Source organism: Saccopteryx leptura, chromosome 2 (genome assembly GCF_036850995.1).
Source record: "Saccopteryx leptura isolate mSacLep1 chromosome 2, mSacLep1_pri_phased_curated, whole genome shotgun sequence".
Taxonomy (NCBI): domain Eukaryota; kingdom Metazoa; phylum Chordata; class Mammalia; order Chiroptera; family Emballonuridae; genus Saccopteryx; species Saccopteryx leptura.
The window spans coordinates 108,809,803-108,834,442 of NC_089504.1; the positions used below are offsets into that span (position 1 = coordinate 108,809,803).

Below are 24,640 nucleotides of genomic sequence, written 5' to 3' on the forward strand. Positions count from 1 at the left end.
ATTGTCCTTATTATTTTGACCTATATATACCATATCTATCTCTGTATATCTATATCTACCATTTTTTAAAATATAACATCTTTGTTCCCAATAAATCTGCAATATCCAATATAGCAGCTACTTGGCACATATGCTTATTTAAGTTTAAAATAGTTAAATTTAAAAATTCAGTTCCTCTGTCACACCAGACATACTTCAAATACTCAATAACCAATAATTGTACAATACAGTTATAAAACAGTTTCATTATCACAAAAAGGTCTAAGGACTCTGGTATATTCTAATTAGCCATCTCTTTTTCTTCAACCTATGTTCTTTTTATTCTTGAGTTTTTCTTAAGCTTCATAAAAGTATTTTATCCAAATGTTGCTTTTGTATATATTTAAAAGGCTTTTACTTACTGAATTTAGAGAGAGGTGAGAGAGAGAACGGGGAGTTGAGGAGCAGGAAGCACCAATTTATAATACAGTAGTAGCTTCTTCTACATGCCTTAAAAAGGCAGGCCTGGGGCTTCGAACTGGCAACCTCAGCATTCCAGGTTGACACTTTATTCACTGTGCCACTACAGGTCAGGCTTTGTATATATCTGAATCTGATTAAAATGTTGTTGCAGTTGTTCATGTTATATAGAGACTTTAGCTGCAATAGTTTCAATCAGAATACGTTCCCCTAACCAGCAGCAGCACTGGCCCTACAGGAGGAACTCTAACTCTTAACTTATTAATATTCCTCTTTTGCATTTATTCCAATATATTTCCACATTTCTCACTTTATCCATTTGTTTAACACAGCAGATTTACCTAAACACTAATCGTGATTTCTTTGGTTATAGAACTTATTGGAAATCTTAATAATAAGAAGAAGTAAGAAGAAAAATATTGTCTTTGCCAAAGAGTCTAATTTTGAATAACTATGTAAAGCAATGAATATTAAGACAAACATAAAATGAGGAACATTTGAACCTAATAAAAATGAATGAAAAAAAATCAACATTGCCCTAATGCTTAATTGCTCAGGTAAGAGCCAAGTCTGTGAACTGAATATAAACACTTCAATGAAGAATTAAGGATTATTCATAATATTCAAGTCTCAGTGAGATTATGTAAACTAAATATACCTTATTCTTCCCTAGGCATAAAAGAACCTCTTGTAAAAAATTCCTAAAGACTGTTTTTTTGAAGAAGATAAAATTATATTAAATAGACAGAAAACTTACCTTGGGAACAAAAAACTTAATTTCACATGAGAAAATAAGTTGACACATTGGCATTTCTTTCTTAAAAAATAAAGTTTTAAAAATCATACTCTATTTCAGAAGATTATTTAAAAAAATCTCTGAGCCTCAGAAGCCTTTACACTTTGGCATAATCTCCTCAAAAAATAAACTCAAAAGTGAAATGAAAAAAACTACCATAGAACAATTATCAGTTATGGCTCAGGGAAGCAAACAAGGAAAACTATTCAATATTATAAAATTATGGTGGAGCATATTACCCAATTTCAGAGACTGCAAGTTATACCCCAATAGGCTTTGTGACATTCAGTTTTCCTTCCACAGATTGATTATAATGAGCGCACAAAAGTCCAGTGGAAGCACAGGGAAGTGGACCACATAAGGGCTATTGCAGCACTTGCCAGGTTATCGGGTATGCAGTAGCTTAGAGCATTTCACTTACAGCCCTTATTTCACTGTGCGGCTTCTGTGTAAATGTCAGTCTATTTAATCATTTGTGTGCTTGGCAAAGGTGGAAGCTTTCTCTTAACAGCCAGTACTTACTGTGGAGTACAGAGAAGAAGTGCTGGAGACCAGTGATAACGAAGAGCCATGAACTGGAGAAAGCACAAAAGAACCACAGGTGAAATAAGGAAGGTGCTCAGGGACATCAGGTCTTTACCAAAGAGCAAAGAATAGGGAAGTAAAATAATAACTGCGAGACAGAAGAATCTGAGAATAAGTCTTCTTTTTTGCCATAAACATGTTGAGACATGAGAAGATGGCATACCTCCCCCTAAAGTACCTTATTCGCCGTGTTACAGAGAGGATGCTATGCACCTATTGACAACTATCATCAACACCCACATAATTCAAAATCAGAAAATCATGAAAACCGGAACTGTAGTTTCCATACACTTTTAAACTGTAACAATCTTTTTTATGTATTTTATTTTATTTTTAGAAAACAAAGATCTATTTTCAGTATTTTTTTCCATGTACTTCCAGGGAAGTAAGCATTTTATCCAACTTGATTAATTCAACATTATCTATAATGAGTTATGCTTTTTTTAAATGGACAAGAATTGTTTCTTCTGTAATTTTAGTGATAGAAAAGTACTTTTTAGTTTAAGGTGGTGTCTTACTGAAATTAAGAATAGAAATTGCAAACTGTTTTTTATCTGTGCCTATCAAAACACCATTTCAAACAATTAACAGGCTGCTTTATATTTCTGCAGGCTCAATATATTAAGCTGAAAATGTTGATAAAATTTGTGTTTGATTAAACTTGCAGAAAAGTCCTTCGTCTTTTCACCGTGGAGTAATATCAAGTTATTTCTGTTTGGTCATCTATTAAATAACCAGTTGAGCACACACAATGTGACAGGCTCTTGTTAGAACCCGGGACTACCTAGGAGCTCAAAAATAAGTAGAAAGATACACAACTAAAGAGATAATTATAATAGAGCAATATACATACTATCAAGAGCATTGTACTGGGGACTATAAGAGTACATGGGAGGTGCTTAGAACCTGGGCCAGAGAGGACGAGGAAACTGCAAATACTACCACCATTCTGTGAGACATGCAAATTGTTAGTCATCTTTTTTAAAAGCACATTCTTTCAAGTTCTAATAACTAGAAATACTGGTATGGACTGTTGTGGTATGACAGTGAATTGGGAGATTCCGTTTTCAGACTTCTTTCTTCTGTTTTACAATATTTCTCCTGCTTACTATATTACTTATAATCACTTAATATTTATAGGTCTATGACCTTCTAGTTTGTGGCTTAGTTTCATCTTTTACTGTGAGCACTGGGCAGTGCATCATTAATTACAGTAGGCTCTCTTCTATTTCCCTAGTCCAATAATTCCTTGATTCTAAACCATGATTTAAAAATTATAATAGTTTAGTATTCAATGCATGGCTAGCAAAAAGCCATCTTGCCCACTCAGGCTGGCATTCAGAAATTTAGATTATTTAAACCTCATTAACGGAAAGCCAGAATTTCCCAGCATATGCACAGCATTCTATTTGTAAATGAGGCACTTGAGAAATCCATCAGTATGCTTAGCAAATTATTTCTACAGTGTTATAAGAGGCCTATGAAGAGAGTGATAGAACCATTTCAAAAAAGCAATGACATTTCAGATCATATATATATATATATATATATATATATATATATATATATATACATATATATGGTCTACCGGAAACTTCTGTCCATTTCTATCACAAGTTTCAACACGTAAGCACATGTTTATTTGGCGCATGTGTGCCTCTCTATTTTTATCACTTAATGTATACATACTGATGTAGCAAATTAACTAAAACAAAGTTGATTCACGTTAGTCTTATGTGTGAAGCGATAGTGTACCCATGGCTACTGATAAAGTTCATTTACGCCACTATAATTTTTACGAATTTCAACAAGAAAGAAATGCTACAGAAGCATGTCTGTCGCATCCACCATATTCCCTGGACTTAGCACCCTCCAACTATCACTTGTTTTTGTCCTTACAAAATTTTTTGAAGGGCAAAAAATTCAAAAATGAAGAAGATATCAAACAAGCACTGGTTCAATTTTTCACATCAAAAGATAAAACATTTTTCAAAAATGGGATATACAAATTGCCCTCACATTGGCAAGAATCATTAATAATAATGGCAATTATATTATTTAATATAGTTTATTGACAGAAAAATTTGTATTTTGATTTATTCCAAAAACGAACAGAACTTTCCGGTAGACCATATATATATATATATAAAATCTGCACTGTAGTAATCAGCAGACTTTCAGTGTATAACTCACTCTTTTTCATGGTGAACTCAGTGGTTTGGTTTATATCCTAGAAAACATGGTAATTGTGGTAACCTATTTAGTGCTGGGTTGTTAAATGTACAGTGGTGACCTGAAAACCATGAGCTAATTTTCACAGATGCTTAAGCCTTCAGTCTGGAGATACTTTTAAAAAGAATGTAGAGAGGGGAAAGAGAAAAGAACAAAACTATTCCGTAATCTCATCCTCGTGACAAACCTGTGGAATTAGAGATGCAGAAATTAGGGCTAATAAAGTTAGGAAATTTGCTCAAATCATACCATAAAGAAATGGATGGCCAGAGGCTTAATATTATCTAGTATGTTTTAAGATATGGAGTCCTTTTTTTATATACATAATTATTAAAGACTATGATAGTATGGCTGATTTAATGATTGATTTCATTCTAATCAATCTGAACTTCTACATTTACTTTTATTCTCTCTCTCTCTTTTTTTTTTTTTTTTTTGTATTTTTCTGAAGTTGGAAACGGGGAGGCAGTCAGACTCCCACGTGCGCCCGACCAGGATCCACCTGGCATGCCCACCAGGCGGCGATGCTTTGACCATCTGGGGCATTGCTCTGTTGCAACCAAAGCCATTCTAGCACCTGAGGCAGAGGCCATAGAGCCATCCTCAGTGCCCGGGCCAACTTTTGCTCCAATGGAGCCTTGGCTGCAGGAGGGGAAGAGAGAGACAGAGAAGAAGGAGAGGGGGAGGGGTGGAGAAGCAGATGAGTGTTTCTCCTGTGTGCCCTGGCCGGGAATTGAACCCAGGACTCCTGTACGCCAGGCTGACACTCTACCACTGAGCCAACCTGCCAGGGCCTTATTCTCTCTTGAACTGATATGCTTTATGATGCAAAAGCCACAATTTTTCTATGTGGGTTCTTAAAAATCATTCATTAAATCAAAGAGAAAAATCTCCCAATATTATCAAATTTTACATTTGAGTTTATGTAGTTTAAAAAATTATATACATTTGAAAATCAATTAAAACTCCTGAGTTTTTCAAAAAGATTTATTATAAAGTGTTCTTAAAGAACTTTACAACTACAAAGAAATTTGTTAGGACAGGTGAGAATTTCATTGCATTAAATAAGGAAATGTAATTTATAAACCAAAAAGTAAATATAATCTGAAGTCAAAAATGATATGATAAACATGGACACAAGAGGGAGTTTTTGAAAATGTAAGCCAGCAGCATGCAGCAGTTTCATAAGATAATTTTTCTGATTCATGAATCTTTATGGCCTTTCAACTGAGATATCAAAGAAAACAGTCAATGTGATATTTGACATATTAGGGAAAACAGTCTCTAAACTCATGTAGATTTTTATATGAGAATTTATTCTGTACTATTCTATAGCCTCATGTTAATCTAAACAATATCTGGCATATTTCCAAATGCATAAAGAAAGAACCAGTAATGTAGACTAAAATTTCTTCAAGTTTCAGGACTCCTCAAAAAAGTTACACTTATTTATTTACTCTTCAAGAATTCTTGTGATATTGGTGATATGATCATTTTCACCTCAGTGTTAAATAAAGTAACTTCATCTTTATGTCCTTCCACACTTACCTTCTTCCATGCTGTCTCGAAATGAGCCTGAATGACTGATGGCACGTGGCCTTTCCTCCAAAGAGGTGGCACTCCCACAGAGCTGGGAGTCATCGTAGAGATCAAAGGAAGAGTCTTGGGCGGGGATGCTATTTGAGCGCATCATGCTAGGCCCAGGAAGGTTAAATTGAGACAGATTGGTTGGGCTTACTGAAAAAGAAAGCACACATAGCGTATTATTCTGGGGGTTGGATGTTGGAAATAGTAGGTTGACAGAAAGTGAAAATGTGATTTCAATTCTTATGAGAATGTGAGTTTATAGGGTGTCTCTAAGGGAAACCAGTAGTCTGCCTCTGAAACGTTCAATAATTATAGTCACAGTGGAGTTTTTCTTTTCTTCTAGCACTTTGATGACAATAGTATGTCAATTTTTAAAATAATATTAAACAGAAAAAGCAAATTACCTCTATTGTTCAGGCTAGAAATATAATAATATGGTATTTTCTGCTAGCTACTGTGAAGAAAAGATTGTCTTCCCAGAGTCTGCAGGTTTCTTTTTAGAGAAGAATATATCACTCTAACAGGAAAATCAAAAAGAAACAAAAATTCAAGAAATCTAAATTCCCCAAGAGCCTTTTGGCACTCCCAGGCAAAGACTCTCGGTCATTTTGAGTCGATCTAAGTTTCTTCCAACTCTTCCATGGATATAGAAGAAAAGGCTTAATTCTGAATAGTTTGAAGGGTAAATATAGGGAGTGGGATAGAAGGTCATTCAAGATGAAAGGAACTTTGGGAGCACAAACATACAAAATTTCATACAGGGGTGTTTAAACATCATTGTATATGCAAAATGGTCCAACAAATACATAGAACTTGGAAGTTCCATGTTCATTGCAATGCCTCTACGTGGTAACCCTTGCAGCACGGTGAAAAATCATCAAAGAGAGCAGTTGTTATCACTCATGGGAATATGATAATGAGTCTTTGTTTGAGATGCCTCACCAGGACTATTATCAGTAGTAAAGCTTTTATCCAAAAATGTATTTTAGGTGAAAAAAATTAGATCTATTAAATGATAACTGCCATGTTTAGACTTCTTTCATTATTTTGCCACGCTTCCCTGTATTTCCTATGATGTTTATACAAATGATTTTATATTTTATACAAATGATGCAAAGTTCAAAGTAACCCAGTGCCTAAGCTAGTCAGTCATTTTCCACTGTATTTATCTAAAAATGTTCACAGGGTATTAGGTATTATCTTAATAGAAATTCTCAAATGCATTTTAAAGAGAGTTTTAACTTTAAAATATCATAAAAAATGATCTTGGAATCATAAAATCACATTATTTCTTAATTATTTCTATTTTTCTACAAACAGATGATTAATTTTGTTATAATATTTAAAAAACACATCTTAAAGAAAATACAAGAAGACATTTTATTAATTTTCAAGAGAACTCTGAGGAAACACCTAGGCTTGAAGTCAGGCATTCTGGAGCCAGCTGTTGCTTCTGCTTGTTACCAGTGGTGGGATTTTTTTTAGGTCATAGGACCTCTGTGTGCCCCTGGATCCTAGACTGTAAAGTGATAACCTATGTCAAGTTGTTGTCTTGAGCGATAAACTGAATAACATTTGGAAATTATTTCATAAACAGTAATCACACAAATAAAGGGTAACATTAGGGTGCCTTTATCTCCTCTTTAAATGAACACTTTTATGTGCATTTATGTATCATGAGGGTGGGTGATGAAAGGACTATATGAAATTACTGTTTCAGAATATTTTACCCAAGTTGGAGAAGTGGTATTTTCCTGTTGCAGAAGATGACATGGCAGAAGGGGATACCAGAGGGGACTGGCTGCCAGTATCCTGAAGCCCTCCTGTTGAATGGGACCGCAACCACTCTTTGCCCTCTTCTTGGTTGGCCTGCCGAGATGATGGGGTATATCTGCAAAACAGCACAGCTAAGATACTTCAGCACATCTTAAAGGGGCAGGGCAGTATCGAGACAAGAAAGGAATTGAGAGGAGCTTAATATTCAGACTAAACAACATTCTCAAACAGATTGAGTCTAATTATAATTGTTTAGTTCTTCCAGATGATTTGACACCATCTGTTTGAATCTCACAGGAAAAAAAAAAAAAGAAAGAAATTTTTGAAAAGAAAGTTATGCTTTTGTGAGATATGTAGTTGAAAATCATAAACAATGAGCAGACAGCCAAGTTAATTGAGAAGGACTCAAAAGCACAGGGCTGAGGAGGATACAAAAAGGGTGTAAACAGAGACAGAAAATGGTGGACAGTGATAGGCTGGAAGCCAAGAGAATTGGAGTGATGGTCACAGAAAGGCATAGGAAATGGAACATAAATTAACAGCTTCCTCTATCTCTTTTATTTAAAATCATAAAGTATTTATTTGGTTAAAATGTCGTTTGACATCCTATCTGAACTTTTTTTATAAAAAGGAGAGAAAATGTTCTCACTTTATTAGAAAATACACTCTTGATATGGAATGATTGCAAGCTGTTTGCTACTGCTAAGAAACTGAAGAGAAAAAGGGTAACTTGGAAAGACCTAGTTGGCCAGTACTCACTTTCACCAAAGTAAGTAAATCCTTAGCACTAAAGAGCAGTCAACTTCATATGTTCACACAGTGTTATAGCTCCGTTAGTAGTTCGTTCTATATCTTCTCCTCAGATAAAAGTGTGCAATAATGAATGGCCATGGAGTAAATTTTCATTTTATTTTTTATGATGAACTGAGAAGTTATTTTGAGATTTAAGACTAGGAATTCATATTTCATTTTATCTGATAGATATAAACACTCTTAAAAAAAAACCCAGAAATTAAAACTCTTGAGTTTTTACCAAAAGGATTCATACCTAATTACATATCTGTCTTCTGATGATGAAAATCTATTTCCCTTGCTTCAAATTAGAGCATCCTTGCAACATGAACTGGCCACATCTATATACTACAAGGGTTCTGAGTTTTGCAAGTATATGCCTCCAAGATGCAAAAGTCAGGGAAGTTCACTTAATTTTAGAACGAGTTCTGCCTTTACCAAAGGTTGCTGCCCCCATCAATGGTATTTACACTGGATTTAATCTGGGTCTTGTCCTCTATGAACCCATCTACCTGAAGTCTATCTCTCCTCCTCATCAGACCCGAGGAAGGATTAAAAGTGACTTCACACTCAATACTGGGTACTTCATTGCAAACAAACAAAGAAAGACTAAGAAGAAAGACAGCACACAAAGTTTAAGTAACAACAGAAAAAAAAAGGCAGCAATTGTGCTGAAAATAATATATACCTTAGTCCCTTTTTGGGTAGTGTATTTCTGTCAAGCTGTATGCTGTTAAAACAAAGAAAACCCCTAAGGACATAATGTAAACAAAACTTCCAAATTACGCATGCAATAAAAAAATGGTTCTCTGTTTGAACCACATAAAATAAACTTTTTGTAACACTTATTAATGCTTAGCTCTTTGAAAAAAGACAACCAATGCCCAGTGTTGGAGCACATATTAGGTCCTTTCTAACCCAGTTCTAATCAATTATAACTTAGTGACAGGACTATTAAAAGATAGGTTAATTCATATGTTAGAATAATTCCTCTCTATATTCTATTTACTTAACAGTTTGTAGATTTCCCATCCCCATGCAACTGAACAGACTTCTGCTGAGAGAATCATGGAGGTGGGAATGAGATCGATATGCTCTACCTAATTCAACTGACAAGTTCCAATGGGCAGGGAAGATATAAACACTGCTTAATATTTATTTGTATCTTCAAGTTATTTTCAATAAGAATAGGTTTATTCCCATTTACATAGAAAAGAATAATATATTACAAATATCTGCTTAACACATGTGTCTGCCAGGTTTTTTTACATATTTTAATGAAAGTAAACTGTGCCATTTTTTAGAAATGATAACTTAGGTATTTAAAAGGCCATAAGTTTTATCACTATCTATTTTAAAGAATTTTAAAAAAAAAAGCTCTCAGTTGGTAGTAGAAAGGGATGAAAGAATGTGCCTGGAGAAAATGGTAAATAGCTTCTCTAAAAACAGAGGAGCCCTGGCCGGTTGGCTCAGCGGTAGAGCGTCGGCCTGGCGTGCGGGGGACCCGGGTTCGATTCCCGGCCAGAGCACATAGGAGAAGCGCCCATTTGCTTCTCCACCCCCCCCCTCCTCTCTGTCTCTCTCTTCCCCTCCCGCAGCCAAGGCTCCATTGGAGCAAAGATGGCCCGGGCGCTAGGGATGGCTCCTTGGCCTCTGCCCCAGGCGCTAGAGTGGCTCTGGTCTCAACAGAGCGACACCCCAGAGGGGCAGAGCATCGCCCCCTGGTGGGCAGAGCGTCGCCCCTGGTGGGCGTGCCAGGTGGATCCCGGTCGGGCACATGCGGGAGTCTGTCTGACTGTCTCTCCCCGTTTCCAGCTTCAGAAAAATACAAAAAAAAAAACCAAAAAAAAAAAACAGAGGAAAAGTGTTTCAAAAACAGTTACAGGGGGCAAGTCTGAAGATCTCTGTTATAATCTCGGGCACGTAGATAACCAAGTAATAAAAGTATTTTGAATTTGCTGAATTATAGCTCTCTTCTGTTAAAACCTCAAATGATCAAAAGTAAATACACAGGATATGTGCGCAATGGGGATGATACAACATGAATGAAATTTAATTCTCATTGACTTGGAATTTAATCACTCAAAATCAAAGCTAAAATGTTTTCTTCTGTGCATACTCCAATATTTAGCACTGCAATAGACAGCCTCCAAAGGCATTATAAAAATTTAATTTAATTTTTTGGCAATGTCCACATAAGGTAATTACTATAATATGTAGAGGCCAGTTCTAATATCTATTTTGATTATAGAAGATTTTTTAGTAGTGTTTTTTAAAAAACAAACAAAAAGGAATCACGGTGAACAAATTTGAGAAACCCTTAAAGATGAACTGCAATGTATTAAAGCATTGTAGGGTTACAGGACATTTTAAAGATAGCTCTATTGTGCGCGCAGATTTATTAAAGTTTACTATTGTAGAGGAAATTAAATATAGGCATTGTTCTGCCAATGTTACTAACTGTATAAAAAATTATGATGCAGAAAACTTAATGAAAAGAAAATATTTAAATTTGCCAATGTAGATTAAAACTTTAAGTAGAAATATCTGTTTGAATCTAAATATTAATGATTTTATTATGTAGATATTTTCATAAACCCTGAAACATCACAAAATCATGTGTCTGCAAGGGCCAGTCAGGCCGTGGGAATGAGTGAAGTGGAGGCTTTGGTCAACGGTCTGAGAACAACAGTCCTGTTTGTCTGAAACCAACAGATGCTGTGCAGGAGAGTGAAGACAGTGTTACTAGATCCGACATGTAAAAACAGGCTAGAACTTTCTGAAGTTGGTTTCTACGTTAAATTGTTTTTCAAATTTGATTAGGTCACATAAAACAAACAAAACTGAAAAGTTTAGGCCTGAGGGCCACCAATGATCTAGAGCAGCTAAAGGGAAAATTATTAAAGAACTTATTTTATCGCTGGTTTGTCTGTTTATGTATTATTTTAACTTCTCCTAAAGATAATAAAGAGGATGTTAAACAAAAGCAAAATCTTTAAAAAAAAAAACCGGATTTGATAGTACTTGAATATGAATATCAATCAAGTATTTTGAAATTGTAGACAGATAGTTTAAGTCATGAGCTTACGTGCATTTCTGTTCCATCTCTAATTACTTTTCTTGTCCCTTTTCCCTTCAGGGCACGTTCTTTCGGGCATGGCACTTTGGTTTCCAGAGCGTTATCAATAGTCTGCTGGCTGCTTAATCAATCCTAGCTAAGCCAAGATCTCTGATAGAATCTAATTGTCTCTTCAATAGATCATAAGCTTTTTTGAACGTATTTTAAGAGACTAGAATAAACCGTTTTCAGTTTTGTTCCCAGGAAATGAAAAGTACAACTTCTTATATTAAAAACTATTTCAAACCAGTAATTTACTTGAAGGAACTAGTAATACTTATATACTACACCTATGAAGGTATTTTACTTTTCACAGTTTAATGTTTATATATATATATTGATATATATCTAATATAAATATATATGTACACACATACTATATATAAATATATATTACTTTATATATACTATATATATTACTAAGAATCAAGGGCAATACATTCACTTATTGAAAATTAGTTTAAAGTATAGTTTAGGAAAATTGTTTATCCGTCTGTTTTTAATTTTAGAAGACAAATATTATCATTTGTAAAAGCAGTCGATTATAAAGACTGAACAACATTTAAAAATTTGCTTAAAGAGAATAAGTGACTTCATATTTTCCAGTGTATTTGTATTGTGAAAATGTATAATGACTTCAGCTAAAATATAGATCAAAGTAAAATATTAACATTGCATTTATGTTATAGCTATAAAATTATCAACTTATCATCTGGTTTGAGTTGAGGGCAAACTGGTTATAAATATTAACTTGATTATTCTATTGAGTTTTAATGTCTGAATGCCAAAGAAATAGGTTGGTGCTAAATAGTCTATTTGTTATAGTCATGTGTATGATTAAAAATTGATTAGTATTGTGGAGGGTGATTTTGGTTAATAAGAATAACTTATTCACAATGTGCTTGGTTTGGTTATAAAACTTATTGGAATTCTTCACATATCAGTACACAATCTAGGATACATTCATTAAAACTATAGATTGGTAATACATTTTCAATGTACTTTGATTTATTTGTTAAAGTTTTAAAAATGACGTATGAGGATACCCATGTACCTGTAAGATGCTAAAGCTCAAATGTAAGATGCTGTGGGAAGCCTAATATCTTAGATAAAAAATTAAGTGGAACAGTACTTATTCTAGTGTTTATGTGTATGCACTTTGTGTTTCTATATGCTGTCCATAATGACAAGACCAGAGGGGATCTGTCACCTAGCTGTGTGTCTTGTTTCTCCTGGCTGCAGTTTTTTGTTCATGATGAAAAATGTATTTCATTATTAGCTGTCCACCATAAGAAGTATCAAACATCAATATTAAAATTAGCTTTAAAATTATTTTATCAAGGGGTAGTCTTGTTTGCACGGCTGTCCTGTACCATTATTAGGGGAGTGGGATGGAAGCAATGTCTGGGTTTCACATTTCACAAAGGCAAGAGACACAGGGGAAAAACAGTGGGAAATCTCACATTAAGGAACAGCTGGTATACTATAGTGAGCATTTAGATGAGGGCTTTCACTGATGTTACAAAAAAATGATTCTGGGAGTAAGGCTGGAAGTCTAGAAAAGAGGTTATATGTCAACTCAACACTAGATAGAACAAAAGTCTAGGAAAAAGTATCAGGCATTTTCAGTGACTAGTGGTGCTTTAAAAAATAACACAACTATGGTATGTGCTGAACATGTTTTTTGTTTGTTTTGGGGGGGGGGTTTGGAAAGCTTTAAGTGTGCCAAGGAACAAATAGCATTAAGTTCATTAGGGAAAAAAATAGAACTTTTAGGATGGTTTCCTGGAGAAAAGTCAGTATTAAAATACCCAAGAAAGGAATTTTGTGGGGAGAGAATCTATAGCCATTTTAGTCAACAGTGATGCTTTCTGGTAAGTATAATCCTTAAGGGATATCTTGTTATATTTTCCATTTCAATTTAAGAAAAAAACCCATAACTCATTAAATCAATGGGAAACACCTTGTAATGACATATTTTCAAGAGGCCTATTAAAAATGTCACTGGTGTTATTATAATTTTCTCTAAGAATTCATATCTGACAATTGATTTTTTCTTTCCAATTCAAGGAGGATTTCCCCAGTGGTCCATCTGCTATTTTTCCATAGAAGTGCTAATAAAGCAAATTTAACATATTGCTCAGAGCATAATTGTAGAATCAATTTAAATTTGGTTTTTAAAAATGCTTAAATTGTTTCAAGGAGTTGTTTTGTCCTGGAGCTTAAACCAAATCATTTAAATGGCTTGAGAAGACCTTATTTAATACATAAATGCATGTTTTGAATTTTATTCCAGTCTCTCATATCACCCTTAGGGTAAGTCGATACTGAACTGCTACCCAGGAGGCTGGGTAAGTGGGTATATGTGTATGCATTCACATTGAGAAACTTAATTATTCAATTATCCTATCCTTAAAGACTTTTTTCTTACGCACAAACTTGGTAATAAGAGCAAATGAAAGGCCCGGTTACATCAATTGTATGTGCCTTTGCAAAATGGCACTCCCAACTGAAATCAAGGAGATGTAATGGGGGAGGGGGCAGGCACCGTGCAGGGAGGAGGGGGTGAGGGCTCCATCAATGCCTCCAGGAAAGCTCACCTTTCTGAGAGAGTAGATCTCACACTACCCGTTCTCATGAGTAGGCTCTGAACCTCGTGAGTGCCTGTGGTCAGTCCAGACAGGGAGCCATGATGGCTGAGGGGGAGGTCAATAGACTCAGAGCTCGTGTGGAGGCTAGTCATGGACTGGTAACTCGGAGTGTCCTTGCTGCCTGCAGAGGAACTGCTCAGATTGGCAGCCCACACGAGACCACCTGATGTGGAAGAGTGAGCCGATGCGGGGCTGGACGCCAACGAGTGACTTAAGCTTATCACATCTGTAGTTAAGTCTGAGGGTTTACTGAAGAGAGGGCTGCTGCTGCCACTTAGCCCGCCAGCGCTGCCCATGCTGCCCGTACCGGACGACGGTGACTCCAGACTGCCTTGGCGCACTAATGTGGTACTGGGACTGGGCATTACTGAGGAGGATTTCACACCCTCAGAATTAGGTGCAGAGGCAGATTTGCCACCTGCCTTGGCACCAAACAACCTAAAAGAAAAACAAATAACAACTTCAGTTGTTCCAAAAAACTAATATCCACATTTAATATTTAGGGTTCAGTACACAGAGCCAACTGCGCTTTGATGTACTCAGCTACCAAGCACTTCCTGTCTCTAGGTTAATGAACTTGAGAAGCTTGAACTTTTTAATCTACTACTAAAAGTCTCTCATATCATCCTTAGGGTAAGTCGAGACTGAGCTGCTACCCAGGAGGCTGGGTAAGTGGGCAAAACTAAAGTAAATCAAACATGAAAATCCCTGGCTTTCACAATTTTAGTGACTGTGAGAATCTTCCACAAAAATTAAGTAGTTCAACAGTATTTGCTGTTACCTATTTATAGAACCATTATAATGAAACAACTTCTACGCATTCGGTGTACAAGGAACACTTTTTTTCCCCATTTTTAATATTTTATTCAGAACCTAAAAGGAAAGCTTAAGGCAACGTCTGTGAGGTTAGGTTGTACATCTGGCGGCCTGCGTGACTGTCAGAGTAGTGGGTGAGGAACGATATTAGAAACTACCAGCAACAGTTTGGCCCCAAGAAAGGCCAAAGGGTTTTGTATCAGTTGCCAGTGCTATTCAAATGCATATTTTTACTAGTGACTTGAAACATAGTTGGTGCTAAGTTAGATGTTGGAGCTTAGTTCAGAAAACATTTTAGTTTTGTAAATGGAGATGATATTATCAAATTTGTGTAAATATGGAAATAAAGTGATATGAAGTAATGGCATAATGATTACTAATTAAGTTGCAATGAAATACATATTTCCTATAATGAAATATTTCTCAAATATGAGAAGTTGTTTTATAGGTAATGGGCCACTGGAGGGCACTATCGGCTTTTACTTAAGCGATAGAAACATTTACTCTCATTACAAGCCATAGGGTATTCCTTCCAGTGACAATCAACATTTCAAAAAACCAGTTCTTCAGGATTAATACTTCTACTGAGGAATATACCCTGTAGGTTTTAAAACAATCATATATCAGAGATTGCTTGAAATGAAAACGTTCTTTGTTTAGTCAGTACAATAAAAACAAATACTGAAAATACTTAACATGTAATACACTATCAATCATACTCTATCATTTCAAGAAACAGACCCAGAGGTTTAATGATTAGTCCTAAGTCTTTAACTGTATGGATTATCCTGTCATTTAGAACATATTGGTATTTAAAAACAGTGATATCTCAGAGAAGAATTCAACATATTCAATAACAAAGTCCTGGTGCAGAAACCAAGCCATTCGTACCAGACACATATCAAAGAAAGTTGATGAAGAGTTAGAATACTTCCCATTCCTTAGTTGTTATTCTATATACCCAACATCTGAATGTTTTCAAATTCTGTCAATCACACTGTACCTTAATTTTCATTAATTGGTCAAGACAGAGTGGCATATAAATGTGCCCAATGTTATCTGGTACAAGGAACACAACTTCATCTACCTTCATGATCATCACCTAATTAAAAGCCAGCATAATAATAAACACTAGAAATAAATAACAATAGTCATAGAGATCTATTTTGTTTTGCTTCATTTTTAATTGTGGAAAGAAGAGATGAAAATCTACGGAAATTTACAAGCTATTACTTGTAATCTTGACTCCCCTTAGGTACTGCTATCTACATTTAAATCTCTTAAAAGTGCTGTTTATGTTGCTAATGTTGCAATTCTAGTAAAACTGGAAACTTTGAGCATTTCTCAAAATAATTGCAATTTTTTGGCTAGCTATTTATATGATCAGCTTCTTAAAACTCATTGTACCCCCCCAAAATGAAGAAAGCAATCTAAGATATATGTGTCAGAATAGGTGTGTGTGTGTGTGTGTGTATGTGTGTGTGTGTGTGTATGTGTGTGTGTGTGTATACACATATGTATCTTAAAATATAGCATTTTGTTATTTTCCAGCATCGTTTTACATATTCTTACCTCCGAAATGTAGGTGAGGCAATGTCAGGATACTTGGATCCTGGCTGCCTGAGCCCTTGTGTTCCACAGGCACTGGCCGAGGTGGGGCTGGATTTGGGGGAACCTGACAAAGAAACACTCTCTGAATCTGAGACTGCCACTTTTTCCTTTTCCTTGTCTGTCTGGTTGACAGTGACGGGACTCGAACGCCCTGACCCAATCTTAGTGGGCTCCCTCAGCTTCGAGGTGGTGGCACCAGATGACTTGCTGCTGACATTGGAATCAATACTGCTGGTGCTGGACCTGTGGCCGCCCCGGCCAGGAATGCCACTGGTACTGGATTTTGAAGGGCGGGGCAGGCTGCGGTACTGGAGGGAGGTCTTGGAACTAACATGCAGCACAACGTCATCCTGATTCTGTGAACCGTCCAGACTGGTTTTTCTCCCAGCATTTGACTTCCCACCAATGGCAGCAGATTTGGGGATTTTACCCAGCGTGGCTGATCCACTCGTGATGGTCGCTCCGCTGCTTGTGATCATGGTCGATGACCCCACTCCGCTGGGTTTCTTAAATCCAAAAGACCCAGTGGCAGTTGACCTTCCAATGCCCGATGGGGGCTTTTTCCCCTCATCTCCGCTGCTTTTTCCTGCGTCAGAAGGGGACCGCTGCAGGGACGACCCCTTCAGGGGAGTTTTCCCTTTCTCAGAAGCTTTGGTATCATCCGTTTTCCCTAGTTCATGAGAAATACACAGATTTATTTGCCTGCACATTTTGGTTTCATCATAACATTTATTTAAAGAATGTGTCAAAGATATACATCTTTACGTTACATCAGTTCCTCAATATTTAATTTTTTTTAGCTCTAAATAGGCTATGCACTCTAATATATTGAATTTAAAGCTACAAAAATAAGGTTATCAGAGAAATGTGGTGAGAGATCAAGGAGATAATTGAAAGCAGAAAATTTTGCTACTTATCATCGCTTTATATCTTGCAACTCTTCCTTTATACGGATAGCACTTAATTTTATCAAGCTAAGTACTAAAATAGCATTCATTTCAATATTGGTAAGATGATGATATTTGAAGTACCCAGTACTTCAGGTGGCACTGTTTAAGATTAGGCACCATTTAAAAAGAAGGGGGAGAGGTACCAATAGGATGGTCCAATTTGGAAGAATCCTTTGACAAAGTCAAATGACGTTTCAAATTTCCAGCAGTCTAAGATATTAGATTAGTGCAATTGATCTTGTCTCTCAGAGATGTGGTGGAACTTTGTGACATACATCACATAAATACTCCAAACTTTCACAAGGCAGTCAGAATGAAAGCATTTTTTAACTGCCTTATTTTATTTCTTCATGGCAAGAAATGACTGTGGTAAAATGAAGATACTCAACAGCCCCAAATTATGACAGTGCTTTCTAGAGAATGCCTAGATGGTTACAGTCGTGTAGATTTATAAGGTAAAGTATGTGAAATTTACCCTAAAAAAGTATTTCACTATATAGAAGAATGATATTTAATAAAGGAAAAGAAAGCTATTATTAAAGAGAACAAAGACCAAGTGGAAACAATAAATTAAAACACTTTTACATAATAGCTGCCCTAACAGTTGACAAGCCTACCAGGGGTCTTGAATGCACTTGGTCCAGCTTTCTGCCTAGACGGTGCTCCGCCCTGGGCAGACATGCCTCTTCTCCAGGACCCTGTCTGTGAAACAGACAGGGAGGATTTCTGCCCTGACTTCTCAGGGTCATCAGGAAGTCCTGAGGAAACACCCTTCCACTTGCCACCACCATCCCCATGGCCGTCAAAGTCCTCTTCTGCTTTTTTCAGCTCCTCGGTACTATCCCACGTTTCATCTGTGGTAGAACGTTTCTCTGAATCTGTCTTCAGCTATGAAGAAAATATTACAGAAAAACATTGTGCAGAAAAGAATCGATAAAGTGTGAAGAAGGCATGGCAATTTATTTTTCAGATAAATAGTAAAAGGAAAAAAAAGCACTGACTTATATTTCAAAAATTCCTCTTTCTATGTCTTACTTTAAGTTTCATTAATTTTTGTCACATAATTCTCACTCGTATATATTAGAGAATGTTAGAATAAATATATGTGCAGAAAACCCAATTAAACACTCCAGAGAGGAAGGAATTCTTTCTATGTCAAAGCTAATGAGGAAAAGATAAAACTTAATTATTAGATATCTATTCTTGATTTGCCATCCTCAAGAGATCCAGTAATTTATGTCAGAGAAATATGTAAGATTAATCAAGAACTACTCAAAATTAGACTATTAAATTCTTTTTTAGATTTTAAACAAATATATCAAAATTATATAGAGAGATATGGCAACATAAGTTTTTCTGGGCTCGATTTTTTTTTTTTTTTACAGAGACAGAGAGAGAGTCAGAGAGAGGGGTAGACAGGGACAGACAGACAGGAATGGAGAGATGAGAAGCATAAATCATTAGTTTTTCATTGCTAATTGCGACACCTTAGTTGTTCATTGATTGCTTTCTCATGTGTGCCTCGACTGCAGGACTTCAGCAGACTGGGCAACCCCTTGCTCAAGCCAGTGACCTTGGGTCCAAGCTGGTGAGCTTTTGCTCAAACCAGATGAGCCCATGCTCAAACTGGTGACCTCGGGGTCTCGACCTGGGTCTTCCACATCCCAGTCCGACGCTCTATCCACTGCGCCACAGCCTGGTCAGGCTCTGGGCTCGATATTAATCAATAGAAAAAAATATTTATTTATATAAACTGCTTCAGTTTATAAAATTACTTCAGGTTAAGAAATTATGCTACATTTAATTCTAATAGAAAGTAATTTGGGGTGATATCTGGTAGAAGCATCAGAAAGAGAAAGCAAGTCTCACCTGAGTGTTCTTCCTGGAAGGGAGAGTGATGTTGGAGTAAGAGCTGACTGAGGATGTGGTATTCAAGTCATCAGTGCTGATGTTATCGAGGGTGTCACTGAGACCACTGCTCACCGAACTGCTGTCATCCCAGCTAAAGGCAAACATGCAGCAGCAGTGAATGACACACAGGATGCACAATGCAAGGCAATTACTCACTTTCAGTTTTGGAAGATAACAAGAATTAAATGCAGATCTGACAATAATCTTATCTGATATTGGCAAAGATAAGGGTCTAGAGCAAATCCAAGTTCCAGGGGAATGTCTTCAGGCTGAAGAGAAACACTGACACAAATATTACATAGTAGCAGGAAAGAATAACAGTAATGATGACTTTTATTTTTCCTGAAACAGTTACCAGGAGTCACACAGCATCTAACATTGCACCCTTTGTTCTAAATATAAAGAAACAAAACAAAGTTAAACTGTGTTTTATCAGAAACCATAAAGTCTTCCTTTATTCTTTGCCTACCTTTGTAACTATTTCCAATCATTCACCAAATCTTGAACATTGAGATTCATTCCATTATATCATCGCTACTGACATACCTCACAATTTCTGATCTATACAATCTGGTCTTCTTGCATTTGGTCTTTCTCAATACAACTTCAGCAGCTAAAGTTAGTCAATTATCAAAAATTCACATCTGGGCATGTAATTTCCTCCTTAACACTCTTTAAAGAGTTCTCTTTACCAAAGCAGCAGATCCTCAAATGGAATGGCCCAGCCCTGCAGGGCACACAAGAAACCCAGTGACGTATAAAAAGCATTTTGAAATTCTGAGCACATTTGATTTGGATTTAAAGAAGAACGAATAAAACAGGCTACGTTAATGTTCCTGTATAAGCTAACATGGGCATTCTCTCTTAGTTAATGTGTCACATGATTCAGAAGCAAAGTAGGTTTGTGCAGGGTCCCCTGAAGGTGGATGGGGCCCCAGAGAGCAAAGAGGTGGAGTACGGCTCTCACATTGATGGCAGGTTCTCAGTCTACTGTGATGTAGTGCTGTTTACCTGTACTCTATTAAGTCAATTTATGCGCATTTGGCACAGATATTAGATCGAAACAAAAGCAAAGTCTCACAAAATGGATAGGTGGCTTAAAAAAGCTCCTGCAAATAATTCTCATGTTGAAAAGAATATCCATAATGAAAGTACAAGCAAACCATAATAATAATGGTGAAATTGTTTTACTCTTGCATGTGTACTTCAGGGGTTACATAAATTCAAAATAATAGTGATACTCTGAGATCACATACAAAACCAGCTAGAAAAGTAATTAACAAAAAAATTTGAACTTTAAATTTATAAAAAATATTGTTAATGTGATCCCTCCCTAGGTGTGTATTTTGGATTGAGATATTAGGTACTGAAAGTGTTACTACCAAATGCATTTATAAATCAGATTACTATCAATAATAATTGTATTTTTAATGACAGCAAAGGGGTATTTTGCATCACTGTCACAAATATCTGTCATTTGTGGCTGCTCAAATCTTTTGACTCCTCTCCTTACATTTTATTTTGATAACTTCCCACATTATGCATCTTATCTTCCCAAGGCAGACTACAAAAAACCTCACATTTCCATTTTGCCTGATAGACAGATGTGGTGTATAAAACAGGGCTTGTCTATTGTCTGTATCCACAGAGTCACAAATGGGAAAAAACAATCTTCTAGAAAACACAGCACAGTCATTCAGTTCTTCCCTATCAGCAGCGGCAGATATCTGGCCAAGGGTCAGGGGTGCCCAGTGGAGGACGTGATGCCCTGTGGCCATGGTTGTTGAAGTGCCTGCAAAGAGCCTGGTTTTCCACTCATACCAAAAATTCAGAGACTCTAATATCCTATAATACCTTAAAATACCCAAAGTAGATTCTGTGGTTTTCAAATAAGAATCTCATTTAATACATTCATAATTTAAAGTTACTATTCCTTATTATATCCTTCCATTTTTTTATATATGCATATGTTATAAAATACAGATATATTTTTCTCATAAGCATACATATAAATTATACAAATAAAAATATATACATTTGAAGGACCACTACTTTAAAGCAAACTTTAGTCTCCTTAGTAAGACTTCAGGGCTTTCTATGATGTGGCTGTACCCTATCTCTTCAGCTTCAACATTTTGCATGCCCCACCTCACTTTCCGAACTTTGACTTACAACCGCATTCCATTCTGTTCCCATCACCTTGGTGTTACGTCTGCCTCTGTTTTTGCTCGTTACCCCTCTGCCTATCTGACTAACCAGTACTTACCTTTATAACACATCTTCCACTGTCAGGTAATTAGCTAGCTCTCCTCTGCCCTGCCATGATACTATGTACAGTCTTATAGGACTGGATGTAGCCCATTGCTTAATAGATTGATAAAACCAGGCCTAAATGGACCATTAGCCTATGATTTTTCTAAGCATAGAGTATGTGTAATTTTGTTTTGAATTCATCCTATTTGGGGCAATAACTAACACCTATTTGTTGAACAAAGGTCTTATGTTTTATTGAGATTAACAGAAAAGCAATTATGGAGGTAAAATTTACTTATAGGAAGTGAATTTTAAAGAAATACCTAGCACACAATATATTCTGCATTCAAATAATAAAATTAAACAAAAATGATAATATTTCTAATGAGTATTTTTAAACTGACCATTTCTCTGGCTAGAAGATAGACATCAATATTTCTAATAATAGCTTCTATCAGTGTAAATCCTAGCATCATTGACTATAAAGTTAAATAAAACAACTTACTGGAATCATAACAACCACGTACATACTGCTTTAAAACCATTTGAAGTTTCAAGAGAACACAATATCTTTGTGGTTAGAATACTATAAATAGAGGTGCAGAGCTAATATGGTCACTTAAACTTGCTATTCTGGATTTCTCCTCTCACAGGACTGTGTGGGAGGCCAGTGAATCACATGAATAATTTTATAACACCTTATATTTTCCCATTTTCTCAAAATGCTTTGGTCTCAAATTCTACAATCTCATTTTTTGATCACAATCTTCTAAACTTTCAGTAATCTAAGAACCATTAATTCTTAATTCTTATATATATTTACAGATACTTTATATTATCTATTTTTAAGTCTTCTTGTATATTTTACTCCACTGAGCTTTTAACCAAATAGTCCAGGATCCAAAGATACTAGAGAAAAATTATTGCCAAAAGGACATTCTAACCAGTCCTATATTTTAGTTCTTGCAACCCTAATAGCTTTCCATATCCATCTTGACTAAATATTAATTAAATATATGTTTTCTCCATTCTTATTTTGGAAAATGACAATGACAATGAAGTCAACTAATTATAATGACTAATACAATAATAACAAAATCACACAGTTTATTATATATATAAAACTAACTATAATGACTGAGTGCCTCCAGGCTCAAGTAATCTAATTTCAGGAGATTTCTCAGGGCTACTTAGAAATTTTGTTTTATCCAAAAGCAGTTTTCTTAAAATTCCAAAGGCCTATGTAGTGTTGTTTCTCTCTTTTCCTCTGGATTTCTAGATCTTCCTCCTAATGCTTTACTGAGATTGCTCTCACAAAAATCAATGGCATCCATGAATTAATTGCTAACTAGGTGTTCTACTCTTCTAATCCTCTAACAAATCTATGAAACAGGCATTACAAAGAAAAAGAGGTTCAGGTGCATTAAAGGACATATCCAAGATTGCATGATGGAGCTGAAATTTGAACCCAGGAATTATGTCTCAAGGCTTGCTTCATACTATGCCTCCCTACCACTCATCTTCTCACCCCATCTCTCTTGAAATACATCAATAAAGAACTGTTAGGGGTTCTGCACAACCTTCACTGGAGTCCTCGCAATCCTCCAATTTTCCTATTCTTTGGGATTCCTTTGAATTCCTCAATATTCAGAACTTAATCTTAAATCACCTTAGATATTCTTCCTTGGAAATTGCCTAGTCTTCCACAACTTCATTACCAATTGCATGATCGAGACACCCAAATTTATATCTCTAAGCCAGACTTCTTTCCTGACTACAAGATTGGCATTTCCAGCCTTCTACTGTACAGTTTCTCAAGGTTGTCCCATCACCATCTCAAATTCACTCTGCCTAGATAATATAATTTCTTTTAAAAATTCTTCCCCCTACCAGTTACTTATATTACTTGTTAATTCTTCTACCTTAAAATATTAGTGTTATTGCTTTTCTTCTCTTGCTTACCTTCGTTCTTAGTCAAGTTGTCTCTAGACCTTGAAAGTCCATTCCAGTTAAAGGTAACATAACCAACCCTTTTGTTCTACATCTTGACCACCCCGCTTGTCCTTTCTTTCTTAAAAGCCATTCTTTGGTATATGCTCTTATTCATTAAGTGATGAATTCATTGTAAGTCTTCTTGAAGAACTCACTGTTTACTGGGGAGGAAAATATTTAAACTAATGATTATAATATAAAATGGGAAGCATTGTAACAGAAGTGAATGTGAAGTGTATGGCAGGAAAGAGCTACCAGAACTTACTTTAAGAATAAAAAATTTCTTCATGATAGGGACGTTTTGGATGGATTAGATAAAGTCTATGTTAATCACTGTATTGTAGCACATGTCACCTGTTACACTCAATTTTGTGTGTACTTTTCTATCTTATTGGTCATGATCTGAATTACCTGAAGTCAGGGACTTGATTTATTTATCTCTGTATTCCTAGAATATAACTTGGTGTCTGTTATCCAATAGATGACTAGTAGATGTTAAATGAATATAAAAGTTTTACTTTTGAAAATGCTGCTTCTATCTATTTATGTTAAATTGGATTGTATCTAATAAATGTAGATTTTGAGAAAAATTTGTTCAACACATTTCTTTGCTAAATAATCTTAAAGGAACAAATTTTGATTGATGACAACATTATTTTCCTAATCTTAAAGTTCTGTGATTTTGGCATTCATCTTTGATGTTTCAGATACCGGAATTCTCCCTAGCTTGGATGCAATTAATCTTATTCATTATGGCACATTTAATTAAGTTGAAAAAGCTTCATAGAACATAGGTTCTTACTGAAAAAATGATAATTTACTCACATAATTAGCTCTGAGTTGTAGGTCTCCTACCTCATCAATATATTTTTTCTATCTTTTCATTTTTAATTTCATTAAGATGTGCTAAGATTTCTTGACTACATGTTTTATAACAGGCCAACTCTTTTTCTCCTCCAAGTCACAGATCTATCATTCTGCTAAATTTTTCTCAGCCAGCTAGGACAGCTCAATAACTTACAAAACTCATATCTTGTACACATAGCTTGTTTTCACATATTAGGTTGTTTCCAATTTTGAAATACTATGAATAAATCTGTTAAGAACATTC

General features: G+C 35.7%; 1 protein-coding gene across 4 annotated transcripts in view; it reads right to left on the bottom strand.

Annotated features, from left to right (window-relative positions):
• The window catches only part of NAV3 (neuron navigator 3), a 277,955-nt gene that overhangs the window by 76,023 nt on the left and 177,292 nt on the right, over positions 1 to 24,640 (bottom strand). For 2 of the 4 annotated variants that reach the window (XM_066368503.1, XM_066368506.1), the window contains 8 exons: positions 19,243 to 19,375; positions 17,991 to 18,261; positions 16,385 to 17,093; positions 13,946 to 14,434; positions 8,916 to 8,957; positions 7,390 to 7,550; positions 5,621 to 5,809; positions 1,778 to 1,830 (listed from right to left, as the gene is read on the bottom strand). In XM_066368503.1, the coding sequence (XP_066224600.1) occupies positions 1,778 to 1,830; positions 5,621 to 5,809; positions 7,390 to 7,550; positions 8,916 to 8,957; positions 13,946 to 14,434; positions 16,385 to 17,093; positions 17,991 to 18,261; positions 19,243 to 19,375 (2,047 nt within the window). The remainder of the gene's footprint in view (positions 1 to 1,777; positions 1,831 to 5,620; positions 5,810 to 7,389; positions 7,551 to 8,915; positions 8,958 to 13,945; positions 14,435 to 16,384; positions 17,094 to 17,990; positions 18,262 to 19,242; positions 19,376 to 24,640) is intronic. The other 2 variants (XM_066368505.1, XM_066368504.1) reach the window with 2 other exon arrangements.